Genomic DNA, 26,865 nt, shown 5'->3' on the forward strand with positions numbered 1-26,865 from the left:
GCGCAGCTCGTGTATGACGTGGCTGATGTTGAGCTTGGAGGCATCGGGGTGCAGCTGCAGGGGTGCAGAGGGGTGTGGGTGGGTGGGGTGGTGATGTTGGTGGTTGGTGTGATGTTGAGCCGGCAAGGGGAGCGTGGCAGGCGGCAGGCAAGAGGCGTGCAGTGGAGGCAGGCTGGCAGCAGGGCCGGCCACTCACGTCTGCCCCCAGCCCGTGCAGCAGTATTTGCCGTTGTCTCAATGCCTGCGTGAGGGGTGTCGGCCAGCAGGCCAGCGCAAGCGCTGAGCGCAGGCAGCGGCAGGCGGGCTGGGCCACACTCCCCGGCCTTGCCGCCACGCATCCCCTGCTGCAATGCTGTGCTGAGCCCTGTAGCTCCATCCCACCCCACCTCACCCGTCAGCCAACGACTCAGCCCGTGCCCCGCCCCACCCCCAACCCCCCGCCACACACATACAGGCACAGACACCCACCACCTCCTGCAGACTGCTCCCCGCAGCCCCTCCCACCTGCATGATTGCTTCTGCGTTCATGGACAGAAACAGCGCCTCGGGGCGCACCGCAAAGTGGACGTTGCCCGCCACGCGCTGAACCTCCAGCCAGCCGTGGATGTTGCAGCCCTCGTGGCGCTTCAGCGCCGCGCCAATCTCGTTCATCTCCTGCAGGCAGGCAGGCAGACAGGCAGGCAGGCAGGCAGGCAGGGGTGGGGCCGGTGGTAGCGCATACAGGCGCCTGACGGGAGGCGCGCAAGGCGGAGCGGGCGGGTGCTGCTGCGGCCCAGCCAAGTCCGGGGTGGCACCCTGCCGCTGCGCTGCGCTGCCCGCCTGCAGGCGGCTGCAGCTGCGGCGCCCCGCTCCCTCCGCCCGCCTCGCCTTTTCGTCGATGCGCAGCACAAAGGGGTTGTCCCACTCGCCCTCGGATGGCGCGGTGTACTCAGCCAGGCGCAGCCATCGCCCGCTGATGTCCACAGAGTGCTTGTGCACCTCGCCGTTCCTGCGCCAGGAAGGAAGCCGGCTCAGCGGGCACAGCAGGCACAGCAGGCACAGCAGGCTGCAGGGACCCGCCCCAGGGCGACACACAGGCCAGCCGGCAGGCCAGCACAGCAGGCCGCGGGCTACCCGACTGGCCCTTCAACCTCCCCTGGCATTCTGGGAGTGCAACCCTGCGCCCTCCCAGCCAGCCAGCCCTTCCAGCTCCCGCTCCCGCCCACTCACTTGGCCACCTTCATGCGGCTCTCCGTCTGCCACTTGCCCGACACGTCTCCCGCGTCCATGAGCAGCGCTTCGCAGGGCAGCGCCGGGAAGGTGACGTTGAAGGAGACGTGCAGCTCCTCCCGCCGAGACGTGTCCACCCGCATCTGCGGCACGCCCAGCCCGGGTGGTGGATTGGTAGGGTTTGGCGCATGCTCGGTGATTTGCGGTTTGGCAAAGGAATCGTTTGGATCTTCTGGCTGCAGGTGGATCCCTGAGGGGAAGCAGGACGCATACAGCCACAGACGGCAGGCAGCACACAGGCTGCAGCGGCGCACGGCGTCGACAGCACCGCGCGGGAGCTGCTGGCCGCACGTCCTGCACCCGCTTGACCACCATGCACTGCTGCACCTCCGAGATGAACAGCACCAGCGCGACACACACGCCGATGATGGTGACTGCATGCACAAGCAGCGAGGGGAGGCTCAGCAGGCGGACGCCGGCAGGTCGGTGGCGGCGCCGGCTGGCGGCAGGCCGGCGGCGGGCAAGGCCCTGTCTGGCGCCGCACTGCGGCCGCTCCCCCGACCCTGCATGAGATGTACAGGCCGCCACGGGTGCAGGCGCCCTGCGGGGAAGCCGGATCGAGGCGCACCTATAGCGCCATGGATAGTCTGGACCCGCAGGTGCTCCTGGGCGTGGGAGAACGCGGTCAGGTGCGACAGCTTCCACCTCTTGCTAACCATACTGCTCCTCAGAGCGCTTGGCGATGGGCTACTGTCCCGCCATTTGCAGGCTGCTTGTTGCTATGTGAGCTGCACTCAATGCACGCAACGGCAACGCATCGAAAGAGGCGTCGAAAGGCAAAGTTTTCATCAGTGGTGTCGGTGCCAGCTGGAGCCGAGGAGGCCTCTCAGAGAGAACGACACTGCAAAACCCGGCTTATCCGGTGTGATTCATTGCAGCTTGCTGCAGCCTCTTGAAAGACGCACTCAGCAGTTGAGGCGCGGCCCGCCCCTTGCCCTGAGCTCTCGGGAGCAGAGTAGCCAACTTGCAGGTGATTCTCAGGGTGCTTTGGGGTAACAGTGCAATCCAGGGCCTGCACTAAGGCCAATTGCCAAAACCCTTCGACTTGGAGCTCTCCCCCGCCTTCGCAGGTCGCAGGGAAACCAGGCATGAGCGCCTCAGCCAGGGAGCTGGATGGGGGCGGCGAGCCGACCAAAGTGAGAGCTGCCCTGTGCCTCGGCACGGCGGCGCTGCTGCCGCCGCTGCGTCAAGCGCCTGGCTGCACCCTCACCCATGTTGGGCCTGCGCCTGTGCTGCAGACTGACACATCCTCTTCCATAGCCACGTCCGAAGTGGGGGCCATGGAGGGGGCCATGGGCGGCATGAGGAAGCTGGGCCTGGGCATGGCGGAAGCCTTCAGCCGCGCGGCGGCAGCGGTCACCGGCGGCGGCAGCCCCGGCAGGGTCGAGGGCGAGCCGCTGGGGGAGGGGTGGGACCTGCACAAGTACGCGCAGCTGCAGCAGCGCATCGCGGAGCTGCAGGGCCTGCAGGTGGGGCGCCGAGGACGCTGCGAGCACGCCCGCCGCGCTGCTGTGAGCACGCCTGCCGCTCTGCTGTGGAAAGGCTCGTCGCCTGTGGCCGAGCCTCCACTTGCGCCTGCTGCCCTGGCGCAGATCGAGGCCCAGGAGGCCCACGCCAGGCGCAGCGAGGGCTCCCTGCAGCGGCGCCTGGCCGTGGTGAGGCAGCTGCAGGAGGATGCCCAGAAGGCGCTGGACAAGGAGCAGACGCAGGTGCCGCCGCCCGCCGTGGCCGCCGCCGCCGCCGCCCGCGGTGGCTGCCGCCGCTGTCGCTGCTTCGCGTTCATTGCGTCCAGCCCTATTTGTGCGAAAATGTGTTGTGCCTGGAGTTCTGGTCTCAGGCTGCCTTCCCGCCCTCGTCACCTGCTGAGGTCCTGCCCATCGCCGGCTTGCCTTCCCTTGCCGTCCCTGCCGCGCACTGCGCAGTACGAGAAGCTGGGTGCCGGCAAGTGGTACCCCGGGAAGGTGCTGCTCCAGAACCAGGACAAGAAGCTGGGTGAGCAGGAGAGCAGAATTGCAGGCTGGTGGACCAGGCATCCTGGCTGCGTGCCTCGCTTGGTTGGCCTCGCTCCCCGCCGCCCGCGCCCCTGGAACCACCCTGCCACCGCTCTGCTGTCTGCAGCCGCCAGCCACCAGGCGCTGGAGCAGGGGCTGGAGCTGGTGAAGCAGCGGGAGGCACAGGTGGCGGACCTGAGGACGCAGCTGCAGCGCATGCAGCTGCGGGTGGAGGGTTGGGAGACCAAGGTACGGGGGCCGGCAGGGGAGCTGCAGCAGTCGTAGGTGTCGCACGTGTGTGCCGCGCCGTTCTGAGCCTGCTCCGCTCAGGGGCCACGAGAAGCACCAACCCCTCGTCAACGCCCCCCAACCCCAACCGCACCCGCCCCACCTCGCCGCCGCGCCACAGGCGGGTGAGCTGGCGGTGGCGCAGGCGCAGGTGGCGGTGATGGAGGAGCGGATGTTTGGGGCGCTGCTCTCCCCCGCCGCCTCTTCCGCCACGGATGTGTCGCTGCGCACGATCGACGTGGTGGATTGCCTGTGCGCCATGGACCAACCAGACGAGGAGGAGGAGGAGGAGGAGGTGGAGGTGATCGGTACGGCTGCAGAGGAGGTGCGTCGGACGGCCAGCAGAGATAGAATCAAGCAGGGGTGCACTAGGAGGGTGACCGCTGCTGCCTGCGCTGTGCTGTTCTGGCATGGCGTCGGCAGGGCGTGCGGCTGACGTGTTTGCGCCCCTGGGTGGCGTGCAGCAGCAGCCAGGCCAACCTGCGAAGAAGGTGGATGGGTTTGGGTGCTGGGGCCGCGGCCGCCTGCTGCGCCTGGTGGCATCCACGCTGGGCAAGCCCGCAGAGGTGCGTGGGCAGCCCCGGGCGTTGGGTCCTGGAAGGGAGGGGCAGGCCGCTGCCGCACAAGTGTTCACGTCGCCAGGCCAGCACCGCTTGCGTCGCGGTTGCGCTCTGTGGCTGGATGGAACCCAAACACCCGCAAACACGTGCACACCCACCACCCCGCCACCGCATCCTTACATACACAACACATGCGCTGGCACGCCTCCGGTGCGGCGTGCAGGACGACAAGGACCAGTACGGGCGGTACTTCGGCGGCCGCCTGCTGCGCGTCACTGCCGACAAGCTGGAGCGGGCGGTGGCTGGGGAGGCGCTGGAAGTGGAGGTGCTCGGATCTGAGGAGCTGGAGCTGGTGGTGGAAGGCAGCTCGTTCAAGCTGGAGGAGGCGGCGGAGGAGGCGGGGGGCACGCTGGTGGGCGGGGCGCGCGCTGCGGTACAGGCGCCTGCGTGGCGGAGCGGCACAGGACCGAGTGCCTGCGTGCTGGGGCGCGGCGTTGCCCGTTTCCGGACCCGCCGGCCGTGCGCCAGCCAGCCAGGCAGTCTTGTGGCCAGAAGAGCCTGGTATGTGCCGGCTCGTAGTGCCGCGCCAAGCGTGTGTTGTTGTTGCGGCTTGACGCAGGCGGCACCGCCGCCACAGATTGGCAAGGCGGGTGAGGGCGGCATCATGCGGGCGATAGCCGACAAGCTGGGCGAGGTGGACCCCGCCAAGGTGGGTGTGTTTTGGACGAGCAGGTATGTGGCGGCGGGGGGTGCAAGGCCGGGTTTGTTGACGGTTCAGGCGTGTGGTGCTCATTCACACCCACAAACGCACAATGCTCCATCCACAGCTTACCCCACCTCCATCTCCAGCCGCAGCACAAGGACCTGTTCGGCGGGTACGGCGGCGGCCGCCTGCTGCGCATCGCGGCCGACAAGATGCAGCGCGCGGCGGCGACGCGGCGCAAGGATCGGCAGGCGGCGATGGTCAAGGTGGCGGGCGGCATCGGCGCCCACGGCTGGCAGGTGGGCCCCTGGCGCAGCCCTGGCGCAGCCCTGCCAGCCTGCAGGTCCCGCCTTGAGCGCAGGCAGTCCCCTCGCTGCGGCGCGCCATGCAAGGATTTTGCGCCGTAAGCGCCAGCAGTGCGGTGCCCGTTCCCCTCCCCAAGCGCAGGATCCAGCCATGGATGATGAGGAGCTCAGGGAGCTGTTCCCGCCGCACGCCGCCAAGTTCAACCCGGCACTGGTGCGCCTGGCCCGCCTCGCTGGCCTCCCTTGCCTGTTTTCTACCCCCCTGCTGCCTCCCCTGCTGCCTCCCCTGCTGCCTTTCCTGCCTTCCTGCCCGCCCGCCTGCCTGCCTGCCTGCATTTGCAGCGCTGCCCTCCAGGCCACACGCAGCACGAGCCGCACTCCAGCTGTGCCTTGCACGCTGTTCCCCGCTGCAGCACTGCCCCCCCAGCACCTTCCTGTGGACCTACCCCAACCGCTTCATGGGGCGCCTGAAGAAGCTGCGGGTGGGTGGGTGGGCGGGTCGGGCTTGTGGGGTGTATGTGGGCGTGTTGTGTGCGGACGACCGACGGCTGTGTTCAAGCGACGGGAAAGCAGCGCATGCCGGCCGTTCGCCGCGGCCGCCTGCCCTCCTGCTGCCCACCCTGCCGCTGCCACGCCCCACCTCCCTCGCGCGCAGACCGGCGACGTGCAGCATGCCTACTATCGCTTTGGACCCTTTGGATCCGACCCTAATGCCGCCAGCGGCGGGGCCGCGACCGCGCCCGACAGCCCGGGCCGTGCCGGCGGCCGCCTGCCGCTGCTCATGCTGTCGGGCCTGGGGTCCACCATGGTTGCGTGGGGCGTGCCGCTGATGCGGGCGCTGTCGGTGGAGCACGAGGTGAGCTGAGCTGGCGCCAGGGTGGCGGCTGAGCTGCCGGCTGAGCCGGCCGCCTGCGCTCCTTCCGTGTGCCCCCAGCCCTGCCGCCGATGCGCTCTGCGGCGGCCCTCCGCAACAGTACTGCCCTCCTGCTGCTGCCCGCTGTGCCACCAAGGCATCGCCAATCGGCAATACCTTGCCGCATCCGTACCGCCCATGTGCCATAATGTACCGCACGCTCCTCTCCCCGTACCGCCAGGTCATCATCATGGACTATCGCGGCGCCGGCCTGTCCAAGGTCTTTGCCGACAACGACCCCTGGGATTACTTCAAGCAGGTGGGCACAGGGCGGACAGGCGGGCAGCAGCTAGCCCGCCCGCCAGCCAGCCCGAGCGCCGAAAGTGTGGTGCTGCTCTCGCTTCAGGTTTTCCTGTCCGGCCGCGCATGCATGCATGTCACTGCGCGCTTCAGCCGCCCACGCACCACCCGCACGCCAGCACGTGGACATGCACACCAAGCACGCCTGCCTTGCATCCCGCTGGCGCAGGCCGAGGCGGTGCTGATGCTGGCAGATGCCCTCAACATCCCTCGCTTCAATTGGGTGGGCTGGTCCTCTGGCGGCGATGTGGGCCTGGTGCTGGCCGCCCTGCACAGCAGGCGGCTGGGCAGGATGGTGTCGCACGCGGGGGTGGCGGGCGGCAAGAACACGAGTGAGCGAGGGGGGCTCGGCTGGCCGCGGGGGCCGCCGCAGGCGGCCTGCCGCGGCTGGCCACTGCGCGTGCGAGCAATCCTCGCCTGCCTGCCTGCCTGCCTGCCTGCGCGCTTGTATTCGCCCTGCCTGTGCCTTCCGCCCGCGCATCCCTCGCCGTCCAGTCTTCCCTCCGTCACCGCCACCCCTGGGCTCTGCACCCGCCCCGCCCCCTCCCGCAGTCGCGCCGCCCGCGCTTCGCTTCCTGGACCCAGATGCGAACGTGTCGCTGGGCCAGACCATGGCCCTCATCTTCCCTCCCAACGACCCAGTAGGCACGCCCTGCCTGCCCTGCCTGCCCGCCCGCCGCACGCCCCCCTCCTCGCTCGCCGGCTCGCCGCCGCACCCGTGCGCCCGGACCTGCAGCTGCCCGCTGCCGTCCACCGCCTCGCCCACCACCGCCAGAACCAACAGCAATAACAGCAGCACGCAGGCGCATGCCACCCAGCCCTGCCTTACCCGCTGCCCGGCCCCCGGGCCCTGCCGCCTGCAGACTTCCGCCGAACCTGTGGGCAGTACATCAAGGAGGTGTTCAGCATGCCCAAGTCCATTGTGGATGCGGAGCCCTCCAAGAAGGCGGCGCGGGAGCAGGTGGGACGGGCGGGCGGGGAGCAAGGGCGGGCAGGCACCGAGCAGAGGCGGCGGGTGCGGCTGTCCGGTGGCGGGCCTGGTGCGGCATTGGGATGGTGGCAGCGAGGCAGGGCCTGGGGGGAAGTGGAGCGGCCACCCCCTGCGGCCGCACGCTGCCAGTGCTGGTACTCGTGTCGGGTTGACTGCCCTCTGGGGTCGCCCCTGCCCTCCCCCTTCCTCCCCCTCCCATGCATGCCTTCCCCTCCCCTCCCCTCTTACAGTACGCGGCCGACCAGCAGTTCCTGGCGGGCGAGGAGCAGGTGTGGGACGCGCTGCCGCAGGTGGCGGTGCCCTGCCTGATCAGCAACGGCACCGAGGATGTGCTGGTGCCGCGCGAGAACGCGGAGCGCCTGGCGGCGCGCATCCCGGGCGCGCAGCTGCACCTGTTCCAGGGGTGGGGCCACGGCTGGAAGGACTCCGCCAAGTTTGCGCGGGTGCTCAACGACTTCCTGTGCGCCGGCGACGAGTGACGGCGGCGTGGGCGGCGGCGGCGGGCACGCCACCCCGCATCGTATCCATGTGTTGTTTTCCCAGTGTTGTAGTTTATTTATTCTACCCCGTTATGTTACTCACGTTTTGTATGCTGCAATTGATTTTGTGATGCATCCTGCTGAGAGCAAGTGCCGCCGGATGCACAAGGCAGCAGGCACAGCAGCGGCCGCTCAGGGCGGCGCCACCGCCCTACTGCCCCCGCTTGGTCTTATCGGTCTTGCTCACCTGTGAAGCACTCCTCCGCTCTGGGTTCTCTGCTTTGGGTCCTCCGAGGCGGCCAGTTTCTCGAGTCCTTAGGCGCTTGCTCGTCTTCTGCCTTCCCAAAGCCGATCGCAGGTGAGGGGGCGGGGGCGCAGCCCGGTGCTCTGGGCTGCGCGCCGTCCAAGGCGCCGCCAAGCAAAGGCGCCCCGGCACCGCGCTGCCCAACCCGCCCGCCTGCACTCTGCCTCACAGCAGCCTGAGTCGTATGCTGGCACGAGGCGCAGCAGCGAAGGAGGCCTCCATTGACCGCCTGCCTGATGCGGTGGTGGGCAGGATCCTGGCGCTGGCGGGTCGCGAGGAGGCGTGAGCAGCTGAGCCTGGCACCGCACCCGCCCTTGTGAACGTACCGCCCCGCGCCATGCCACCCCCCCATGTCCTAATGCTGCTCTTTCCTTGATGCAGGCCCGCTGTGGTGCTGACCTGCAAGCGCTGGCGCCGCGTCTTTTATTCGGAGCCCGCCCTGTGGCGCACCTTCACTCTGAAGTTCAGCAAGCTGCATCGGCGCCCGGAGGAGGAGTGGCCAGTGTGGCTGCAGAAGCAGGCGGCACTGGTGCGCCGCGTCGCGCCGGTCCTGCAGGGCCTACACTGGGACGCTGCGGCGCAGGAAGAGATCGGCATTAACTCTGCCGCATCATTTGAGGAGAATAGCGTGCCGGCTTTTCTGGGCTACCTGCAGACCAGCCGGCTCAAGCAGCTGAAGCTGCAGGGCCTGGATCGCATTCCCGAGGCTGCAGCCATGTCACTGGGCAGATTCACGCAGCTGACGGAGCTGAGCCTGTGCAGCACCAGGCCGCTGCCGCCACAGATGCCCCGCTCGCTGGCCCAGCTGGGCGAGCTGCGCAGCCTGCGGTTCAGTGGCCCTGCCGTGCCGCCGGCGCTGCTGAACAGCATCCTGGCGCTTTCACAGCTGACCATGTTGGACCTGTGGGCAGATATCTTCCCGCCACCTGCCGCCATGGACCAGCTTACACGCCTGGCCCAGCTGCAGGATCTGGGCTTGCATGCTGGCTTCAAGCCGGAAGCAGAAGTGTTTCAGCCGCCGGCTCCTGCACGCTTCCCGGCTGGGCTGCAGGGTTTTTTCCTGGCTCGGATCGTTGGTTCTTTCCAGGCGAGTTCAAAATGGCAGCAGGTGCCCACTTTGTGTGGTGGCAGAATGCAAGTGCCAGACATTGTCGTTTGTTTCCGCCTCGTGGCTGCAGATGGGTGACAGCCAGCTAAAAGGCTGTCAATACTTCTTCCCTGGCCCGTCATCGGGGTATGCCGCTCAAGTCCGGCTGGGCCTCATGCCAGCAGTGCGCACAATGTCAATTCCATTTGCCGACCGAGTGATGTCCCTGCCCCTCCTGCTGAGCGCGCTGCTCCGGCCCGAGCAGCCACTTAGAAGTCTTGAAATCGATCACAGCCATCTGATGTGGCAGGGCTTGCTGGCTGCTCCCGCCTGGCAGGGCTGCACAAGCTCATTCTCAACGACAACTCAGTCTCCGGCAACAGCCTGACCCAGGCGGTTGATGCGCTGCTGCAGCATGCCACGCATCTCACTGCCTTGGAGTGCAACAATAACGGAGAAGTCTTTGCCAGCGTGCTGGTTGCAGTACCGCCCAGCATGACGCAGTGCGCAGCGCTCAGGCGCCTCTCGCTCACGGGGCATCAGCTGACCGACGTGCCAGCAGGGCCGTATCTCACTGGTAAGGAACCCTCCATTTTTTGATTTCATAGGCCGGCGACCACTGTGGAGCATTCCCCTTTGACCTTGCAGGTCTGCAGGCCCTGGTATTAGAAAGCAACGAACTGGAAAAACTGCCGGCTGCGCTGGCGGCAGCCACGGAGCTGACCAGCCTGAACCTTTCACACAACGCAGACCTGCACCTGAGGCTGGCCGATGCGGCGGCCGTGTTTGCTCACCTGCCCCACCTACGTCTGCTGGAGGCTTACGGCGTGGGCGCAGTGGAGCCTGCCCTGCTGCAGGACCTGCATGCGAGGCTGCCTCAGCTCCAAGTCAAGCACAGTATTGGCCAGGACGTTTGGATCGACGATTACGACGAATATTACGACAGCGAATACGGCATCGAATACTACGGCAGCGAATACTACGGCAGCGAATCTGACGACGACTGCGAATAGGAACAGGTGCCCTATGTGTTTGCCGAGTGTTTTGCCTTGTTCTCGAACTGGTTCCTCTCTTCCTCCATACGCTAACCCCAGCAAGCCCACATGTGGTTAGACTCACTTTTGATGTGTGCATGTTTTGTTACTGCCCATGCAACGCACGCTTCCTGTAAAGCTCTGGCGTTGCGGCGCAGCGCGGGCGGCGGTTGGCGGCAGCGTGCGCAGCGGCGGCAAAATGAAATTCACCCAATCAGGGCCTTCCTCTTGTTCCTCCACTATATCACTGTCCCAAGTGCTCTACTAGGGCACATGCGCACGTTGTGTTTTGCAGCGCCATCGTGATCGAGTCGTGCCCTGCTCCTCTCCTGCCCCCTGCCGTCGCCAGCATGCAGCCCACCACCATCGACGCCCTTCCCGATGCGGTGCTGGTGTCCATCTTCGAGTGCATTGAACTGGTCCACAGGTAAGCGCGGTGAATACCCTCTCCGCTGTGGAGTTAACTTCACTACACCCAGTGCGGTGCTGCGAAGCGATTAGACGCGCCGTCAACCACTTCCTGCATGCCGAGGGCAAGGCTGAGGGATGGCGCGCGCACCGCCCTCGTCGCTCCCGCCGCCACCTTCCGCTCGGATCAGCCACTGCTCTGCTGCCTGCCTGCAGGCATCGCGCCCTGCCCCTGGTGTGCCGGCGCTGGGCGCACCTGGCAAACGCTCCGGAGCTGCTGAGGGCCGTGAAAGTAGCGTGGAAAACCCACCGTTTGAGGGACGGCCACATCCTGCAATGGCTGCGGTCGCTGTGTGCATGGCTTGTGTCGCGGGCCGCGGCACACGTGCAGCATCTGGACCTGGCGCTCTGTGATTTGTCGTGGACAGAGTGGTCTGAGGAGCAGCAGGCCGAAGCTGAGCAGGCGCTGGAATCTGCGCTGGCCGCGTGCGGCAGCCTGGCAGAGCTGCGGCTCATGACCAACCTGGTGCACAGCGCCGGCGCCTGGGTGGCGCCGCTGCACAGCCTGCGGCGCCTGCACCTCACTCTGATGTCAGAAGCACGGGACACGCCCGTTTGGGCGCTGCACCACCTGACGGCGCTGGACCAGCTGGAGCTGCTGGGCGGCCGCATCCGCCTGCAGCCCGGCGCCGGGCTGCCCAGCTCCCTGACTAGCCTGAGGCTGGGCGGCACCCGCCCTGGCGTGCTGACGCAGCAGGTGGGCAGCGCTTGTGGAGAGGAGCGTGGGCGTGCCCGCCTTTTGACCACGAGCTGCTTCTTTCCACTGCAAAGCATGCATGCATTTGCCCAGCGCGTGGTGTGCGCTGCTGCCTGGCAGGTGCACGCCCTCGCCAGCCTGCGCAGCCTCACGCTGTCTGGCTGCGCGCATGAGGCAGACGCGTTGGAGGCCCTGGCGCGCCTGGCCAGCCTGCGGCGGCTAGAGGTCGTGCGTTGCCGCGTGCCCAGCTGCCTCCCCTGGCTCACCTCCCTGCGGGCGCTGATCGTCAGGGACGACGGCGAAGACATAGACTTTGAGGTGGAGGAGGAGGATGTGGAGTATGTGGAGGAGGCGCTGCCGTGCCTGGGCCAGCTGACCTTCCTGGAGCTGACCCAGGCGCCGCGGCCGCCAGAGGCGCTGCCCACGCTGCGCACGCTGCGCAGCCTGGGCCTGTCGTGGCGCAGCCGCGAGGACGCCGCGATGCCCGCCGGCGCCTGGACGAAGGGCCTGCGGCGACTGGTGGCGCCGTGCGCCTGGATCGCCGGCGGCGTGCAGGCGCTGCGGGCTCCCCACCTGTGCGTGCTCGGGGTCGCATCCGCCGACCGTGACGACCACGACGGCAGGGGCTTGGCTCGCATCATGCACTGGGCAGTGCAGCTCCCCAGCCTGAAGGTCGTCGCCGTGGCAGGGCCATCCCTGCCCATGGGCGCGTGCGCGGCAATCGTGGACGCCCAGCGCCTGTGCCCAGGGCTGCTGCTGCTGCCGTGCCGCCACATGCCCCTGCCCATGCTGCTCCCCAGTTACGACAGCGATGGCGAGGATGAGGATGAGGATGAGGACGTGTGAGCTGATTTGGTACCGCAGGCCTCCTGTTCAGAAGCTGTGTAACGAAGGGCAAGGCTAGATACAGGTGCAGGCACAGGTTCTCACTGGCACAGCTCGATGGCATGCTGCTGCAGCACCGCCGCCAGCTGCTCCGGCTGCATCCCCTGCTCCAGTGGCAGCTGCGCAAACTTGGCCAGCAGCTCCCGCGCCTGCTGCTCCTCGCCGCCCTGCTCCGTGGCGGCGGCGCCAGCTGGCGCGGGCTCTAGCTCCGCCAGGCGTGCGGCCGCGGCCTCGATCACCTCTGGCGGCAGCCGGGCAAAGCGGGCCACTGCCAGTCCGTAGGACTGCGCGCTGGCGCCCTCGTGCACCTGCGGCAGCCAGGGGTGGGTTGGGCGGGCGCGGGTGGCTAGTCGGGCGCAAGGCGGGGCCCAGCAGCGCGGCGCCGGCAGGCGTCGGGCTCCCAGACGCTGCGCGGCTGCAGCCACCGGCGGCCAGCCCTTCCACGTCCACTGGCCTCCTGCCCTCCCTGCCCTTCCCTGCCCCACCCCACCACCGGACCCCACCTGGTACAGCATCGTCAGCCCGCTGTCGCTCTCTGCCGCCTTGACGTGCAGGTTGGCCACGCCCGCCCCCGGCAGCGCGCTCTGCAGCGCCGCCAGGTCGTGGAAGTGTGTGGCAAACAGCGTGGCGCAGCCGACCTGGGTGCACAGGTGCTCGCTGATGGCCCAGGCCAGGCCCATGCCCTCCCTGCGGGCGCAGCGGCGGCGGAGGCGGCGGCGGCGGCAGCGGCGGCGGGTGAGAGGAGCATGCACCGCTGGGGCAGCATGCGCCGCTGGGGGAGCCGAGCAGGCACGGGGTGCCGCCCTGAAGGCAGGGCCGTGGTGTGGCATGCGGCTGGGGGTGGGTGCCAGGCAGCCGACGGCTGACTAAACCCTCGGCCTTCCGTTGGGCCACACGCGCGGCACCACCAACCGCACCACAGCCCCCACAGGAAGTGAATGCCGCCGGCTGCACAGCAGCATGACTCCTGCAGAGGGCCTGAGGCTCACCAGGTGGAGGTGCCTCGGCCCAGCTCATCGATGATGACCAGGGAGCTGGAGGTGGCGCCCTGCAGTACAGCAGTACACGCAGTACGGTACAGGCAGGCGGTACGAGTCGGCAGCGCACGCAACATCAGGGGCAGGGCAGGGCAGGGCAGGGCAGGCTGCTGCAGAGCAGCCTGCTGCACTGGCCCGTGCGCTGCTGCGTGGCGGTGGTACAAGCGGTACAGTACAGCATGGGCGGTACCTTCAGGATGGCCGCCGTCTCCAGCATCTCCGCCATGAAGGTGGACAGGCCGCGCTGCTGGCAGTCGCCCGCGCCCACGCGCGCAAAGATGGCGTCACGCACCGAGATGCGTGCCGAGTCGGCGGGCACAAAGCTGCGGGGGGGCAGGTGGTCGGATGGATGGGTGGTGGGGAAAGGAAGTGTGTGTCGGTGGAAAGGTGAGCGGGCGTGGTAGGAGGTAGGTGTGGTTGGGCGCTGCGGCTGCGTAGGCACCACCCATCCTGCCAAGTCCATCGTTCCAAGGCGGCCCCTCCCCATGGCATCTCCCTCTGCATGCATGAAGCCATGCCGGGCGCGGGCCCTCACCTGCCGATCTGCGCCATCAGGACCGCCAGCCCGACCTGGCGGATGAAGGTCGACTTGCCGCCCATGTTGGGGCCGGTGATGATGTGGAACCAGGACTGCGGTACACCAGCGGTACAACAGGCACCCATGAGCACGACAGGACTGCGGTGCAGCAAGCGGCCCTCTCCATTGGCGCAGCACTGAGGCGCGTGAGCGGGGTGCCAGCAGGGCAGGGCAGGCCCCGGATGCTGGCCAGAGGAGGAGCTGGCCCCAGTGGCCCCACATATAGGTGCAGGCAGCCGCCAGCCCACCTGGCCTGTGCGCATCAGGCAGTCATTGGGTATGAAGTCCACGCCCTCCTGCACCTCCAGGCACGGGTGGCGGCAGCCCCGCAGGCTGATCTCCCCCTCTGCAGCGCAGGCAAGGAGCAGCACACGCAGCACAGCGCAGCACAGCGGCAGTTAGGTGCAGACCGGCCAGCCACCACCGACCAGGCAGGCTGGCCGCATCATGACCTGGCACCAGGGCTGGTGCAGCACAGCGCAGCGGCGCGCAGGCACCACGCGGCGCACCTTCGCTGGGCAGCATGGTGGGGCGCACGTAGGATGCGGGCGCGGCTGCCGCCACCTCGCCAAAGGCGGCCAGGAGGTCGAGCTCCGCCAGGGTGGCGCTGACGAGGCGCCACACGCCCACAAACGAGGCCGCCACGCCCACCACCTGCGGCGCACAGCGACGTAATGTGGGTGGCGGGCTGGAGGTTGTGGCAGCTGGGAGAGTAGGAGCCGCCCCTGGCAGCTCTATGCTCCTCCAGTGGCAACAGTCCAGCCTCGGCCCCAGTTCGCGCGAGTCGGCACTCTCCGCGGCTGCCCCACCACCACCACCACCACCACCGCCGCCGCCACCATCACCACCACCATCACCATCCACCCATGGAACACGCCCCAAAGACAAGGCAGGCAGGCAGCGCACCTGCGCCAGCAGCTCGGCCTGCCGCCGCTCGTAGTCGGCCGACAGCTGCTGCAGGCGCTGCGCCGCCGCCTTGAGCGCCTTGTTCACAAACTTCATGCCGTCCTTCTTCACCTCCAGCTCCTGGTACCGCGCCTGCAGCTTCCCCCGCACATTCTTCTCCTCCTTGGCGGTGATGCGCAGGCAGCGCAGCCGCTGGTTGCCCGCCTTGTGCCAGTCCAGCCTGCGGGGCGCGGGCAAGGCGGGGGCGGGGCGGGGCGGGGTGGCCAGCCTGGCGGCGAGCAGGCAAGGCAGCCAGCAGCTGCGTGTCGCCCTCCCTTCCCTGCAACACCCGGCCGACGCACCCAACCCCCAGCCTAGCATATTGCCACCGAAACATGCACAAAGCACACACACACCGCCGCCACCGCCGCCGCCACCGCCGCCGACACGCATCATGCACAAAGAGCACACGCACCATCTCCACCACCACCACCGCCGCCGACACAGCCACATGGGAGCGCCCCTCACTTGCCACACGCAAGCCCCTCACTTGAGCGTCTTGTCCAGCTGCAGGCCCAGGTCCCTGGCCGCCGCCTCGGCGCACTCCTGTACCTGCGCCTCCACCTCCCCCCGCTCCCCATCGATGTCCGCCAGGCCCTGCAGGCGACGGGTCGGGCGGCAGCGGCGGCGGGAAGGCAGGTCAGGCAGCCGGGCAGGGCCGACCACGAGGCGCCACCACACAAGGCCGTAGTCCTGACACACGCTGGCCTGGCAGGCAGGGCGCACCGCTGCACACCCCATCAAACCGGCCACGTCTCTACCCCGACCCATACCTGCTGTCCTAGACAGCCACACACACATCACTCCTGCACCACCCCAAACCCTCCACGTACACTCAAGCACCACCTCAACCCCTCACACACACTCATGCACCACCTCAACCAACCCACACACTCACGCCCCACCCCGCCCCACCCCCCACCTGGTCGTATGTGGGCGAGATAAGGTACTCGTCTGGCACGCGCGCCATGTCCACAGCCGCCTCCAGCAGCTCCTCAAACCTGCCCAGCCGCTCCGCCGCGTGCGCCTCGCCCAGCGGGCCCGCAAACCTGCGGCGGCGGGGAGGCGGGCGGGCGCGGTGGGTGGAGGCGGTGGGGCGAGTTGCAGCCGGACGGCGCAAGATAAGCTGCCGTGGGGCGCTGCTTTGCGTCAACAATGACCTGGGCACAGCAGGCCACGGCCGGGCAGGCGGCCGGACGGCATCTGAGGAGCAGGCAGTGCAGGGAGTCGCCGCGCCGTGCCCCCAGCCAACCGCCGGGCGCCAAGCCTGCGCACCTGTCGGCCAGCAGCTGCGCGTGGGGCCCCTCGTGCGCCAGCACCGCCTGCTCCAGCTGCGGCAGCTTGGCGCTGGCGCGGTACAGCTGGCACAGCTCCTGAAGCGAGATGCGCTCAGCCTCCAGCTTGCGGCACAGCTTGTCCAGGTCGGGCAGGCCTGGCGGGGGCAGGAGGGATGCGGCAGCAGGCGTGGGAGGATGAGAGGTGTAGAGCGTGGGCGGGCATGGGGGAGCAGGCGCAGGGGCAGGATGGCTGAGGTGGCTGGCACTGGGCACACCCGTGCGGCGCGGCACAGCTGCATGGTTGCTCGGGCTGCTGCACGCCGCCGAGCGTGGCACCCTGCTGGACAGCAGCGCGGCCTGAGCCGCTTTCCTCGCCGAGCCCGCTCTGCCCTGCCGCCGGCCTGCTGCGGCGCACGTTGAGCCAGCTAGCCAGGCAGCTGGCGGGCAGGCGGCCGCCCTCACCCCGCAGGTGCAGGCCGCGCAGGTCGGAGCGCAGCTGGGCGTCCCCTAGCATCGCCTCCACCACGTCGTGCCGCCCCTGGATGGCCGCCACATCTGTCAGCGGCTGCTTCAGCCAGGCCTGCGGGGAACCAGACGGCAGAGGAGAGGAGACGTGCGCCGGTGGGAAACGCCAGGGGGGTCAGAGGCAAGCGAGCATGCGTGCAGGGGGACGAGGCGGAAGAGGACGAGGCGAGATCAGCCTGCGCCTGCCTCCCTGCCGTCGCATGTGTTGGAGGGAGCACGGCGGTTCCACCCGGCATCCGCGGCCAGGGGATGAGCACCCACCTTCAGTAGCGCCTTGCCCATGGGCGTGTGGGCCTTGTTGAGCAGGCCGTACAGGCTGAAGGAGGAGGAGGCGTCGGTGTTGGAGGGCAGCACGTTGAGCGCGCTCTCCACTGCCGCATCCAGCTGCATGTGCTGGCCCGAGACGTCGGCCGGCGCGCCGCCTGCAGCGGCAGCGGGCAGGCGGCGACACAGAGCGAGTCGGCGCCGCGCCTGCGGCTGCCTGGAGGGTCCCAGGTGCAGCGTGTGATTGCCGACAGGGGAGGGAAGCCGTGCGGCTTGAGGAGGGGCCCCACACGAGTTCAAACCTGACGGAAGTACCCCGGCCCCCTCCCGATCGCACACAGACTACAGATGCATGCCACAGCTCACCAATTGCGTCCAGCATCTCTTCGTCGACGAGGGGTTCCGCCATCGAGTGATCGATGCTGCAGAAGGCCAGGCGGGCTCTGATTGTGCAATGTCGATGATCAAGTAAGTGGCAGAGTGCAGCCGGGATGGGCCCAAGCAGCCCGTGCCTCTCCAACATTGCGCCGCTGACTTGGCACCGGTGGCGGCGGGCGGTTGCATGGCTCTCGTGTGTTGCAGGAGGTAGAATCGAGCAGATGGAGAAGGAAACATGTACAGGAGGAATCATCAGAGTGAAATTAAGGGGTAGAAAGCAAAAGAGTACTGCGCCGCTACCGACGTGCTACGGGGCCGACTGGTGGGGCGAGGGCCGACAGGCCCGCACCCTGCCCAGCGATCTGTCCACTGCTCTATGTGTGATTCTAATGGCCTGCTGATAAAATGCCTTCTCTGTTCGCTGCCGCTGAAGCCGGCAGGGCCGCTCGCCTCTCACATGTTCCACTTGCGGGTATAGCCGCCAAAGCCGCCGTACGGGCGCGGCCCCGTGCTGCCGCTGGCAAAGCCGCCGTAGGGGGCGCCGGAGGGGCCGTAGCCAGGCGCATAGCGCCTGCCAAACACGCCGCCAAAGTAGGAGGAGAAGAGCTGCTCGTCATCATCGTCGTCCTGGTAGAAAGAGCTGTAGGAGCCAAAGCCGCCGGCGCCGTAGGGGTGGCTGGAGGCGGCGCCGCCAAACATGGACAGGCTGTGATCCAGGTCGCGGCGCTTGCCGGGATCGGACAGCACCTCGCTGGCCTCGCCTGCAGGTGGCGCAGGCGGGAGGGATGCGGCAGACGGACGGGAGGGTGGATGAGCGGCAGCGGAGATGTCATGGAGGTGAAAAGGTGCGGCAAGAGCGGCACAGGGGCGCGGCAGGCCTAGCAAAGCAGGGCAGGCGCCGGCAGGCGGGCAGGCGGGCGCACCCAGCAGCTTGAAGAGCCAGGTGGCGCGCTCCTGCAGGCGCCCCGGCGCCGCCGCCGACTCAAACGCCAGCGAGCCGCAGCCGCAGCAGCGCTGCACCACGCGGCAGACGGTGGCCGCCTTGTCGGGGTGCAGCTGCAGGGCCAGCTTCTTGTAGGAGCGCCGCACCTGCAGGCAAGGCGGGCAGGCAGGCAGGCAAGCAGGCCAGGAGAGAGTGGCAATGGTCAGGCTGGTCGGCAGGCAGGCGGGACAGCAGCCGCTGGGCTCCTCCACCTTCCACCCTCCCTCGAACACGACGCGGCCGTGTGACTTTGCCACACCAAGGAAGGCCCCATGCACAAGCACCCGCACAGCACTTCCGCCGCAGCAAGGGCACCCCACCCACCTCCTCTGTGGCCACGCTGCGCTCCAGTCCCAGCAGCTTGTAGTGGTCGAGGGCGGGCTGGGTGGAGAGGCGGCCGGAGCGCGAGGCGGCGCGCCGCGCAGCCGCCTTCTCCGTCGCCAGCCGCTGCTGGTACTCGCGCTTGTCGCCGCTGGACACCTGCTGGGCGGGCGGTGGTGGGGCGTTGTGAGGAATAGGCGGAGGCGCCGAGGCAGAGGACGAGGTCCGGAGACGAGGCGGGGAGGAGGGCAATGAACAAAGAAAGGAAGCAGAGCAAGGGCAGTGTTTGAAGAAACAAGTGTGAGGAGGGCAGCCAGAGCGAGTAAATCAGTCGCCTGCCCCGCCGCTGGCTCACCCCCTTGGCTGCTGCGGCCGCCTCCAGCGCGGCGGCGGCATCGTCGTGGTATCCCAGCTCCGCCAGCAGCGTGGCCAGGCGGGAGTTGGCCTTGGCGTAGTGAGGGTTGAGGGCCACGGCGCGGCTGCAGTCGGCCACGGCCTGCGGCAGGCAGCAAGCAGGGGTGGCGACGGTGGGGCAGGTGGGTGGTGTGGGGCTGGCGTGAAGGCAGGACAACCCATCGGGCTGGCAAGTCGGCAGGACAACTCAGTTGGTATGTCAGACGGTGAAGCAGCAGGCGGCGACAGGTAGGGATGCAGGCAGGGCGTGGGGGAGGGCAGCGGCGGCGGCGGGAGGTGGGCGGGCACCTGCGCTCGCTGCTTGAGGTGTTGGTGTGCGGCGGCGCGGTTGGACAGCAGCACGGCGGCGATGGTGGGGGACAGGCAGCCGACTGCAGGCAGAAGGAGCAGGCAGAGGGAGGGGAGGCGGTCTGCAGCCGTGGACGCGCCAGGCAAGCACATGCATGTGCTTAGCCACTCAGCACAGACAAGCAAACACAACTGGTCAGCCGCACAGGGTGCACCCTCTCCCACCCTCTCCATCACAATTATGATGCCCCCACCCCCAGCGCACCTGCCAGCGCCTCGCTGTACTTCTGTACCGCCTCGGCAGCCTTGCCCGCCTTGACCGCTGCGTTGCCAGCCAGGCGCAGCCCGTCCGCCGCCTCCAGCCCCTCCAGCAGCGCCTTGACGTCTGCTGCGCTGGGCAGGCCCACCAGCCCAGCCAGCTGCTCTCGCCGCCGCTGCTCCTGCTTGCTGGCAGGCTGCTCGGCCGAAGAGGTGGGGGCAGGGAAGAAGGCGCTGGTGGCAGCCGACGCTGCTGCGGCCCCTGCCGCGGCTGCCGCCCCGCTGCTGCTACCCTGCGCCGCGGCCTGCCGCTCTAGGCTGGTCAGCAGGCGCTCCAGCTGCTGCTTCAGGCCGCCCCCCGTGTCGCCCTCCTGCCAGGAGCACTGCACCTGCACCCAGAGCCGCCAGGGCGCGCCGTTCTGCTCCTCCTGGTGCGGGCCGTCGTCCATGTGCAGCGGCTGCTCACAAAACTCGCGAGCCTTCTCCAGCCTGCACAGCAAGCAAGCATCCATCATACGAGAATAAGCAAGGGGCGCTGTCTGCAGGCGCAGGTAGCAGTCCAGGGCTGCACAGGGGCAGGCTGAACATCCACAAGAGCCTCTCTAATCCCTCTCCGCGGGATTGCGCTGATGGCTGCATGGGAATGCATGGCCGCCAGCCTGTGGCCGCCACGCGCTCCTCCCACCTGCCCAGCCGCAGAAGCCCCTCCGCCTTTGCCGCCAGCAGCAGCTCAGAGTGGGGCACATGCGGCGCCACATCATCCACCTGCCACATGGGAGGGAGGGAGGGAGGGAGGAAGGGACCGGGGGAGGTTCAGCCACAACCAAGGCCAGCAGCTGTGCCTGTCCTGCCTGCCGCAGCAGCTTTGCAGGGCCTGCTCGAGTGGGCCGGCACAAACGCACGCAGCACCTTTTTCAGCGCATCCCAGAAGGCCTCGGCGTTGGCGGGCGCGGCCGCCGCGGCGCTGCTGCTGCTGCTGGCCCGGGACAGGCCCGTGCCGGCGCTGGCGCTGCGCTGCAGGACGGCCCCTGTGGAGGGGTCACGCTGCGGGGCCAGGAGGGAGTGACCCAGGGAGCGCAGCGCGTCGTACATCTGTGTGGGGAGAGGGGGAGGCAGGGGTGGTGATGTGTTTGGGGCGGAAGGCAGGGGATGAATTGTCGAGGATGTGATCCACCGCTCGGCACAAGCGTCACTGCTCGCGCCAGCTGGCACGCCCGACACACCGACATCACACACACACACCACCGCCACAGCAGCATGCCACATGCGCGCGCACACACACACACACAACACTCCCTCACTCTCACCTGCCGCTCCTGCTCCGCCAGGTCTTTCCTCTTGGCGGCCACCTCGGCCAGCCGCTCCGCGTCGCCCTGCGCGCCCTCGTGCAGCGCCGCCACGCAGGCAAAGGCCTGGTCAAAGTCGCCGCAGCGCGCGTGGCAGGTGGCCACCCGCAGCGCGCAGCGCATGAGGCCCGGGTCGTACTTGAGCCCCATCTGGCAGTCCGCCAGGGCGCTGCAGGACAGCGGCGCAAGTGCAGGCTTGGGTGCATGCCCCGCGACGGTGAGCAGCACGCATGGGATCAGGGATCAGGCAGGCTGGTGGGACGGCTCCGCATGCTGGATGGACACGCGGCTGCACAGAAGCAGCCCACACCTGAGGGGCTTGCCCTGCGACAGCAGCGCTGCGGCCCGGTTGGACAGCAGCAGCGCCAGGCGCGCGTGCAGCGGCGGGTGCGGCCACAGCGCGTGCAGCGCCTGCAGCAGGGCGCACGCGGCAGGCACCAAGTTGGGATGAGCACAGCACACAGCGTGTGGCGCTGCCAGGCCAGGCCCCCCAGCCCAAAGCGGCAGGGCCTCACCCCACACTCCTTGCCCCATAGCCCACCAGCACCCTTCCCCCACCAAGTACCTTGGTGTACAGATCGTAAGCAGCATTGTAGTCGCCATCTCGGAACGCCTCATTGCCCTGCAGCAAAACATGCATGACCCATGGAATGAGTGCCTTGCCAGCCGGCAGGAGCAAAGCCTGGGGTGGGCCGTCACGCCTAGTGCTGCGCAGCCGAGAGCGGCGAGCAAGGGGCCAAGCCCGCTGCCTGTACTGCTCCGAATTCCTCACCTGGCTACGGTACATCTCACTGCTGCTGTACGCTGCCTGGGTGGCGGCATCCCAGGCCGCGCCAGGCTGCCGGGGGCTGGCCGGCACGGCCGCGGGGGGCGGCGATGCCGGCGGGAAGGACGCAGCGGGCGCTGCCGCTGGCGCCGCAGCCGTGGCCTGTCCTGCCGGCTGCTTTGATGCAGCTGCTTTGCCACCTGGGCTGACGCGCGTGGGGTGCACCACCTTGCGCCTGGGAGGCCGCCGGGCAGCCGCGCCTGAAGCCGAGAAGGAAGGGCTGGTGGCGGCTGCGCCGGCCGTCGGCTTCCCAGCCTCTGCCATGCGCGCTGCCCAGGCCATGTGCTGCTGCTGCTGCTGCTGCTGGTTCTCACGCAGTGGCTCCGGCCCGGTGGCTGTGCCTGCCGTGCTGCCGCTGTGAACCGGGGACGCTGCAGCACCAGGTGTCGCCGCCGCAACCGGGGACGCCTGTGACGGAGACCGTTGCTTGTGGCGGGAGCGGGGCCGAGCGCGCCCCGCAGCAGGGGTGCCGCTGCTGCCGCTGCTGGCACCAAACGCAAAGCTTCCAGCGGGCGGCGCCGCCACCACTGGTGCGCTCCCTCCACCTGCTGCTGGCTCCGCTCCTGGCGCGGGGCGCGCTGCCGAGGTGGCCTCACAGTCTGCTGCCGATGGGAAGGATGCTGCTCCCGGCGCCGCCTGAGCCTGCATGCCGGGCGCTGCCGCTGCTGCAGCACCAGCAGAGGATGCTGCCGCCGGGGTTCGCGCCGCGCCAGGGCTGGTGGTTGGCGACTTCTTTCGGATTGCCCTGCCGGCCCGTGGGCTGAAAGCCGCTGCTGCAGCCGCCGCCGCCGCGCCAAAGATGAAGCTGAAGCCGCTCCGGGCGGACTGCGGGTCTGCCGATGGCGCCGGCTGGGGCTGGGCAGCCGCAGCGGCTGGCACCGCCGCCTGCTGCACCCCCAGGTTCAGCTGCTGGCGCAGCGCCTCGCTCAGCCCCTGCTCGCCGCCTGAGCTGCTAGCACCGCTGTCAGTGCCGCCCAGGCTCAGCCTGGAGCGAAGATCTTCTGCCACTGAGGCTGGCCCCGGGCTGGGCGTCGCCGTCTGCTCCGCGGATGGCGGTGCGTGGCCTGATGTGGGGGTGGCAGACCCGGGCACCTCGGGGGTTGTGGCGCCGCCAAAGGCGGTGGAGGCATCTGCGGGGAGGGGATCGGGTACAGAGGGTGGCACGCAGCATTGGGCGGGACGAGGAGAAGGGAGGCGTCCCAGCTTCCGTGCCTGGCAGCCTTGGTATTTCTCTCCAGGTGCAGTTGGATTGGCAATGTCTGGAAACCCTCTCCGCCCCTGCCGACCCACCTGCCGATGAGGAGGCGGGGTAGGGGCTCCAGGCCATGCTGGCGCTGCTGCCGGTGGTGAAGGCGGGGCTGGGTGCGGCCGCTGCGGCGGCGGCGGCGGCCGGCGTGCGCGCCCTGGCGCGCCGGACCTTTGCCGCGCTGCCACTGGCGCCGGCGCCTGCACCGGGGCACGGCATTGAGTGCAGCATTTAGGATCCCCGCCAGGGGCTCAATGCAACAGGCCAGTCGGAGCGGCTGCGTGTCACGCTCCACGACTGGGTGGTTGGAAGGGCAGCCTACCATCCGCAGCCAAGCTCCCCCGCCGACCCACCTGGTGTGCCAAATGCAAAGGGCACGGCCGCAGGCGCCTGTGCCGGGGGCGCTGGCTGGGCTGGCGGCTGCGCCGGCAGCGGTGGCGCTTCCGCAGCGGCGGTGGCTGGGGCCGGGACGCTGCCCGGCCTCCGCACCCTCAGCGCCGGCCGGCTGCCTCCCTGTCGAGCATGGCGCCCTGGAGGGGCTGCAGGGGGCGCCTGCCGCTCCGCGGAGGTTGCGTCGCTGTGCGGCGGGGAGCCCTGGAACACAAACACAGGCTCTGGATCGTTCCAGCTGGATCGCACCGCAGCTTTGGGCTGCATCGCGGGCGTTTAGGACATCAAGTCCACTTTGAAAACAGGCTGCGGGCTCAGGGGCGCCAGCAGAAAGCGTGCAACAGGACAAGTATGAGGTAGAAGCCACTTGTCTCCCCAGAGACACAGTTTGCAGGTGGACAGCCCCGCCCACAGCACGGCGCAGCATGCCGCCGCCGCCCGAGTCGCGGGACAGACCCCGTGTGTTTGTCTCTGAGCGTGAATCACATCAGCCAACGAGTGAAAGGCGATGCCAGCAACAGGCTGATGTGACGAATTCACTGTCAGCACTGCGCCTCTTGCGTAGACCTGCGGCCAGCTGCCTGCCTGCGCAATACAAGCCCGCCTGCATCCGACTCCTAGTGCCAGGCTAGCCTTGCAGCCATGCAGGATCATCAGTTACTCTACACTCATGCAAGACTAATTACTCTACAGCAGCAAAGACAGAATAAAAACAACACAGAATAAAAACAACACTTGGAGAAAAGCAAACTTCGTCTGCCAACTGCAGTGGCGGGATCAAGGCCCAAAGCTCTGGGCCGCAGCGGCACTCAGGTGCTTGCACTCTGCCTTGTGGGCCCGCCAGTGCGCGTGGGAGCAGGTCTCGCTGCAGTACCTGACAGACCGGCACCTGAAGGTAGGACGCAGGTGGAGCAGCTCATGATTCCAGGCAGCAAGCAGCCAGCGACGAATCCCAGAGGCACCCTCAGAGCTGCATGAAAGCCTCTCTGCCGCTCCAGCCCAGGGCACAGCTCACCTGCTACATTTCCGCAGGCTGTGCGTGTTGCCACAACCCTCTGCTGCGCACACCCTGGCACCAGCTGCTGACGCCTTAGGGGCAGCAGTTGCTGTTGCATCTGCTGCAACCACTGCCGTCGCACCTGGTGCGGGCGCGGCGTCTGCTGCCGCGATGTGACTTGCTGCCTCTGTCACCAGCTGCCCACAGTTGGACAGGTTTTGCAGTGCAGCTGCTGCAACCGACTGCACATCCGTGTTTGGGCTGCTGCTGTGCAGCTGCTGCAAGACAAGGATGCCGCCCGCTGCTGCGATGGCTGCGCTGCTGCTGGGGCTGCCATTTGCTAATGAGTGCAGTAAAGCAGCTACTTTGTACTGAACCATCTCGCTGGCACTGCTGCGCAGGTGCTGCACCAGATCAGGGATGCAGCCAGCAGCTGCAATGGCATCCTTGTTGGCCGGCATGTCCTCACCAAGGCTCCCAAGCGCCGCGGCTACTTGCTCCAGCACCGCATCGCTGCTGCTGCTGCGCAGGCGCTGCACCAGGGCTGGGATGCCTCCTGCTGCGGCAATGGCTGCCCTGCAGTCAGGGCTGCCATCAGACAGATTCCAAAGTGCATAGGCTGTGCGCTGCTGCATTGCCTCGCTGCTGCTGCTGCTGCCCAGGCGTTGCACCAGGACTAGGATGCCACCAGCCTCGACGATTGCAGCGCAACTGTCAGAGCTTTTGACAGAGAGGCTATGAAGCGCACCCAATGCATTGTTTAGCACTTCCTCGCAGTTGCTGCTGCGCAGGCGCTGCACGAGCGCTGGGATGCCGCCTGCTGCTGCAATGGCTGCCTGTCTGTCAGGGCTGCCATCAGACAGATTCCAAAGCGCACCGGCTGCGTGCTGCTGCGTTGCCTCACTGCTGCTGCTGCTGGCCAGGCATTGCACCAGGACTGGGATGCCACTGGCCTCCACAATGGTGGTGCAATTGTCAGAGCTTTTGATGGAGAGGCTATGAAGCGCACCCAATGCATTGTTTAGCACTTCCTCGCTGCTGCTGCTGCGCAGGTGCTGCACCAGGGCCAGGATGCCGCCTGCTGCTGCAATGGCTGCCTTCCGGTCAGGGCTGCCACTAGACAGAGCCCAAAGTGCACCGGCTGCGTGCTGCTGCGTTGCCTCGCTGCTGCTGCTGCTGCCCAGGCGTTGCACCAGGACTGGGATGCCACCAGCCTCGACGATCGCGGCGCAATTGTCAGAGCTTTTGACAGAGAGGCTATGTAGCGCACCCAATGCATTGTTTAGCACTCCCTCGCAGTTGCTGCTGCGCAGGCGCTGCACGAGCGCTGGGATGCCGCCTGCTGCTGCAATGGCTGCCTTTCTGTCAGGGCTGCCATCAGACAGATTCCAAAGCGAACCGGCTGCATGGAGCTGCACCTCATCGCTGCTGCTGCTGTCGCAAAGGCGTTGCACCAGGACAGGGATGGCTCCAGCCGCTGTAATGGCTGACCCGGCGCCCGGCCTAGCATGGCAGAGGCGGGCAAGCGCCTTTGCCGCTCCTGCCTGCACTGCCTCGCTGCTGCTGCTGCTGCTGCTCAGGTGCTGCACCAGGGCTGGGATGGCGATGGCTGCCCCCGCGTCGGCCCCCTCGAGAGCAATGTTGCACAGAGCCGTGGCCGCTGCCTCCAGCAAAGCATCGCTGCTTCGGCTGCTGCCCAGACAGTGCGCCAGCGCCGGGATGCCACCCGCCGCGACAATGGCAGGCCTATTGTCCGCGCTGGAAGAGAGGGCCGCCAGCGTCCTAGCTGCGCCGATCGCGTTGAGCCTGCCGCCGCTGCACAGGCGCCTCAACAGAGCTGGGACATTGCTGCTTGCTGCCAACTCAGATGTGCGGAGACGGGGTTGGTCCCGACTGGCTGCTCCCCTCAGCTGTGACGTCATTTGGGGGGGGGGGGGGGGGGGGGGGGGGGGCTTGAAAGTCCCACGCAGCGGGCGGGGTGGGCGGGCAAGCGGGAGGGCGGGGCTGTGAGCGCGCCTGCAGGTGGGCAGCGCACAACAAGTGGATGGGCCCACAGATTACGCGGGTTCTCACGAGTGAGCTCCCCAACCAGGCAACAACTCGCTGGTTGCTGCCTGGTGGCGCACCCGTTGCCAACCTCTCGGCGCCTGAGTGCAGATGTTGTGTTGACAATCCACTGGGCGGGGATGAGCGAGGGATGCGCAAGATGCAAGTGGCACAGCAGCCCTAGCGTGCCGCCGCCCGCCGCGACGAAGAGACGTGGCCACCCCCCCTCCCCTTGGTCCGTGTTACAAAAGATGGCATGTCGTGGTGGTTGCGCAGCAGCAAGCAGCGCACAGGCGGAGCTAGGAGCGAGGCTGGGAGAGGAAAGGAGCTGGGGGGATGGTCATACAGTTGGATGGCGGGCAGGGCCTGGGCAGGGTGCCCCGAGCGGCACCAAGGAAAAGACAGTGCAAGAGCGGAAGCAGGAAGGTGGTAGGGAGGGAGCGGGCATCGGTAGTGTTTTGCGGTGCGCAGCGG

At 68.0% G+C, this 26,865-nt stretch overlaps 6 protein-coding genes across 6 annotated transcripts in view; 3 read left to right on the forward strand and 3 right to left on the reverse strand.

Annotated features, from left to right (window-relative positions):
• The window catches only part of CHLNCDRAFT_136126 (hypothetical protein), a gene marked incomplete at both ends in the record, with an annotated part of 2,713 nt that extends 785 nt beyond the window's left edge, over positions 1–1,928 (reverse strand). Inside the window, 6 exons of the mRNA XM_005846090.1 lie at positions 19–54; positions 505–654; positions 889–988; positions 1,210–1,352; positions 1,561–1,643; positions 1,838–1,928. Coding sequence (XP_005846152.1) covers positions 19–54; positions 505–654; positions 889–988; positions 1,210–1,352; positions 1,561–1,643; positions 1,838–1,928 — 603 coding nt within the window. The remainder of the gene's footprint in view (positions 1–18; positions 55–504; positions 655–888; positions 989–1,209; positions 1,353–1,560; positions 1,644–1,837) is intronic.
• Positions 1,929–2,357: 429 nt separating this feature from the next.
• CHLNCDRAFT_136127 (hypothetical protein) lies at positions 2,358–7,799 on the forward strand (the record flags this gene model as incomplete). The annotated part of the gene is made up of 18 exons (XM_005845958.1): positions 2,358–2,405; positions 2,508–2,738; positions 2,862–2,978; positions 3,192–3,261; positions 3,388–3,509; positions 3,670–3,873; positions 4,013–4,114; positions 4,332–4,520; positions 4,728–4,817; positions 4,958–5,110; positions 5,259–5,330; positions 5,530–5,598; positions 5,772–5,972; positions 6,211–6,288; positions 6,499–6,661; positions 6,882–6,970; positions 7,216–7,290; positions 7,551–7,799. The coding sequence occupies 18 exons, from the start codon at positions 2,358–2,360 to the stop codon at positions 7,797–7,799; spliced, it is 2,322 nt and encodes a 773-aa protein (XP_005846020.1).
• Positions 7,800–8,287: 488 nt separating this feature from the next.
• CHLNCDRAFT_136128 (hypothetical protein) lies at positions 8,288–10,203 on the forward strand (the record flags this gene model as incomplete). Its single annotated transcript, XM_005845959.1, has 4 exons — positions 8,288–8,385; positions 8,485–9,155; positions 9,528–9,767; positions 9,839–10,203. The coding sequence occupies 4 exons, from the start codon at positions 8,288–8,290 to the stop codon at positions 10,201–10,203; spliced, it is 1,374 nt and encodes a 457-aa protein (XP_005846021.1).
• A 371-nt stretch (positions 10,204–10,574) lies between these two features.
• On the forward strand, positions 10,575–12,235 carry CHLNCDRAFT_136129 (hypothetical protein; the record flags this gene model as incomplete). The annotated part of the gene is made up of 3 exons (XM_005845960.1): positions 10,575–10,651; positions 10,849–11,389; positions 11,510–12,235. The coding sequence occupies 3 exons, from the start codon at positions 10,575–10,577 to the stop codon at positions 12,233–12,235; spliced, it is 1,344 nt and encodes a 447-aa protein (XP_005846022.1).
• Positions 12,236–12,315: 80 nt separating this feature from the next.
• On the reverse strand, positions 12,316–15,398 carry CHLNCDRAFT_36258 (hypothetical protein; the record flags this gene model as incomplete). The annotated part of the gene is made up of 9 exons (XM_005846091.1): positions 15,324–15,398; positions 14,795–15,014; positions 14,398–14,542; positions 14,137–14,234; positions 13,847–13,941; positions 13,502–13,634; positions 13,264–13,322; positions 12,778–12,961; positions 12,316–12,582 (listed from the first exon to the last, which is right to left on the reverse strand). The coding sequence occupies exons 2-9, from the start codon at positions 14,888–14,890 to the stop codon at positions 12,316–12,318; spliced, it is 1,077 nt and encodes a 358-aa protein (XP_005846153.1). The 5' UTR covers positions 14,891–15,014; positions 15,324–15,398.
• Positions 15,399–24,125: 8,727 nt separating this feature from the next.
• The window catches only part of CHLNCDRAFT_136131 (hypothetical protein), a gene marked incomplete at both ends in the record, with an annotated part of 3,816 nt that continues 1,076 nt past the window's right edge, over positions 24,126–26,865 (reverse strand). The window contains 2 exons of the mRNA XM_005846092.1: positions 24,126–24,237; positions 24,364–24,921. Coding sequence (XP_005846154.1) covers positions 24,126–24,237; positions 24,364–24,921 — 670 coding nt within the window. The remainder of the gene's footprint in view (positions 24,238–24,363; positions 24,922–26,865) is intronic.

The sequence above is a fragment of the Chlorella variabilis genome, assembly GCF_000147415.1.
Source record: "Chlorella variabilis unplaced genomic scaffold CHLNCscaffold_15, whole genome shotgun sequence".
In the NCBI taxonomy this organism is placed as follows: Eukaryota; Viridiplantae; Chlorophyta; class Trebouxiophyceae; order Chlorellales; family Chlorellaceae; genus Chlorella; species Chlorella variabilis.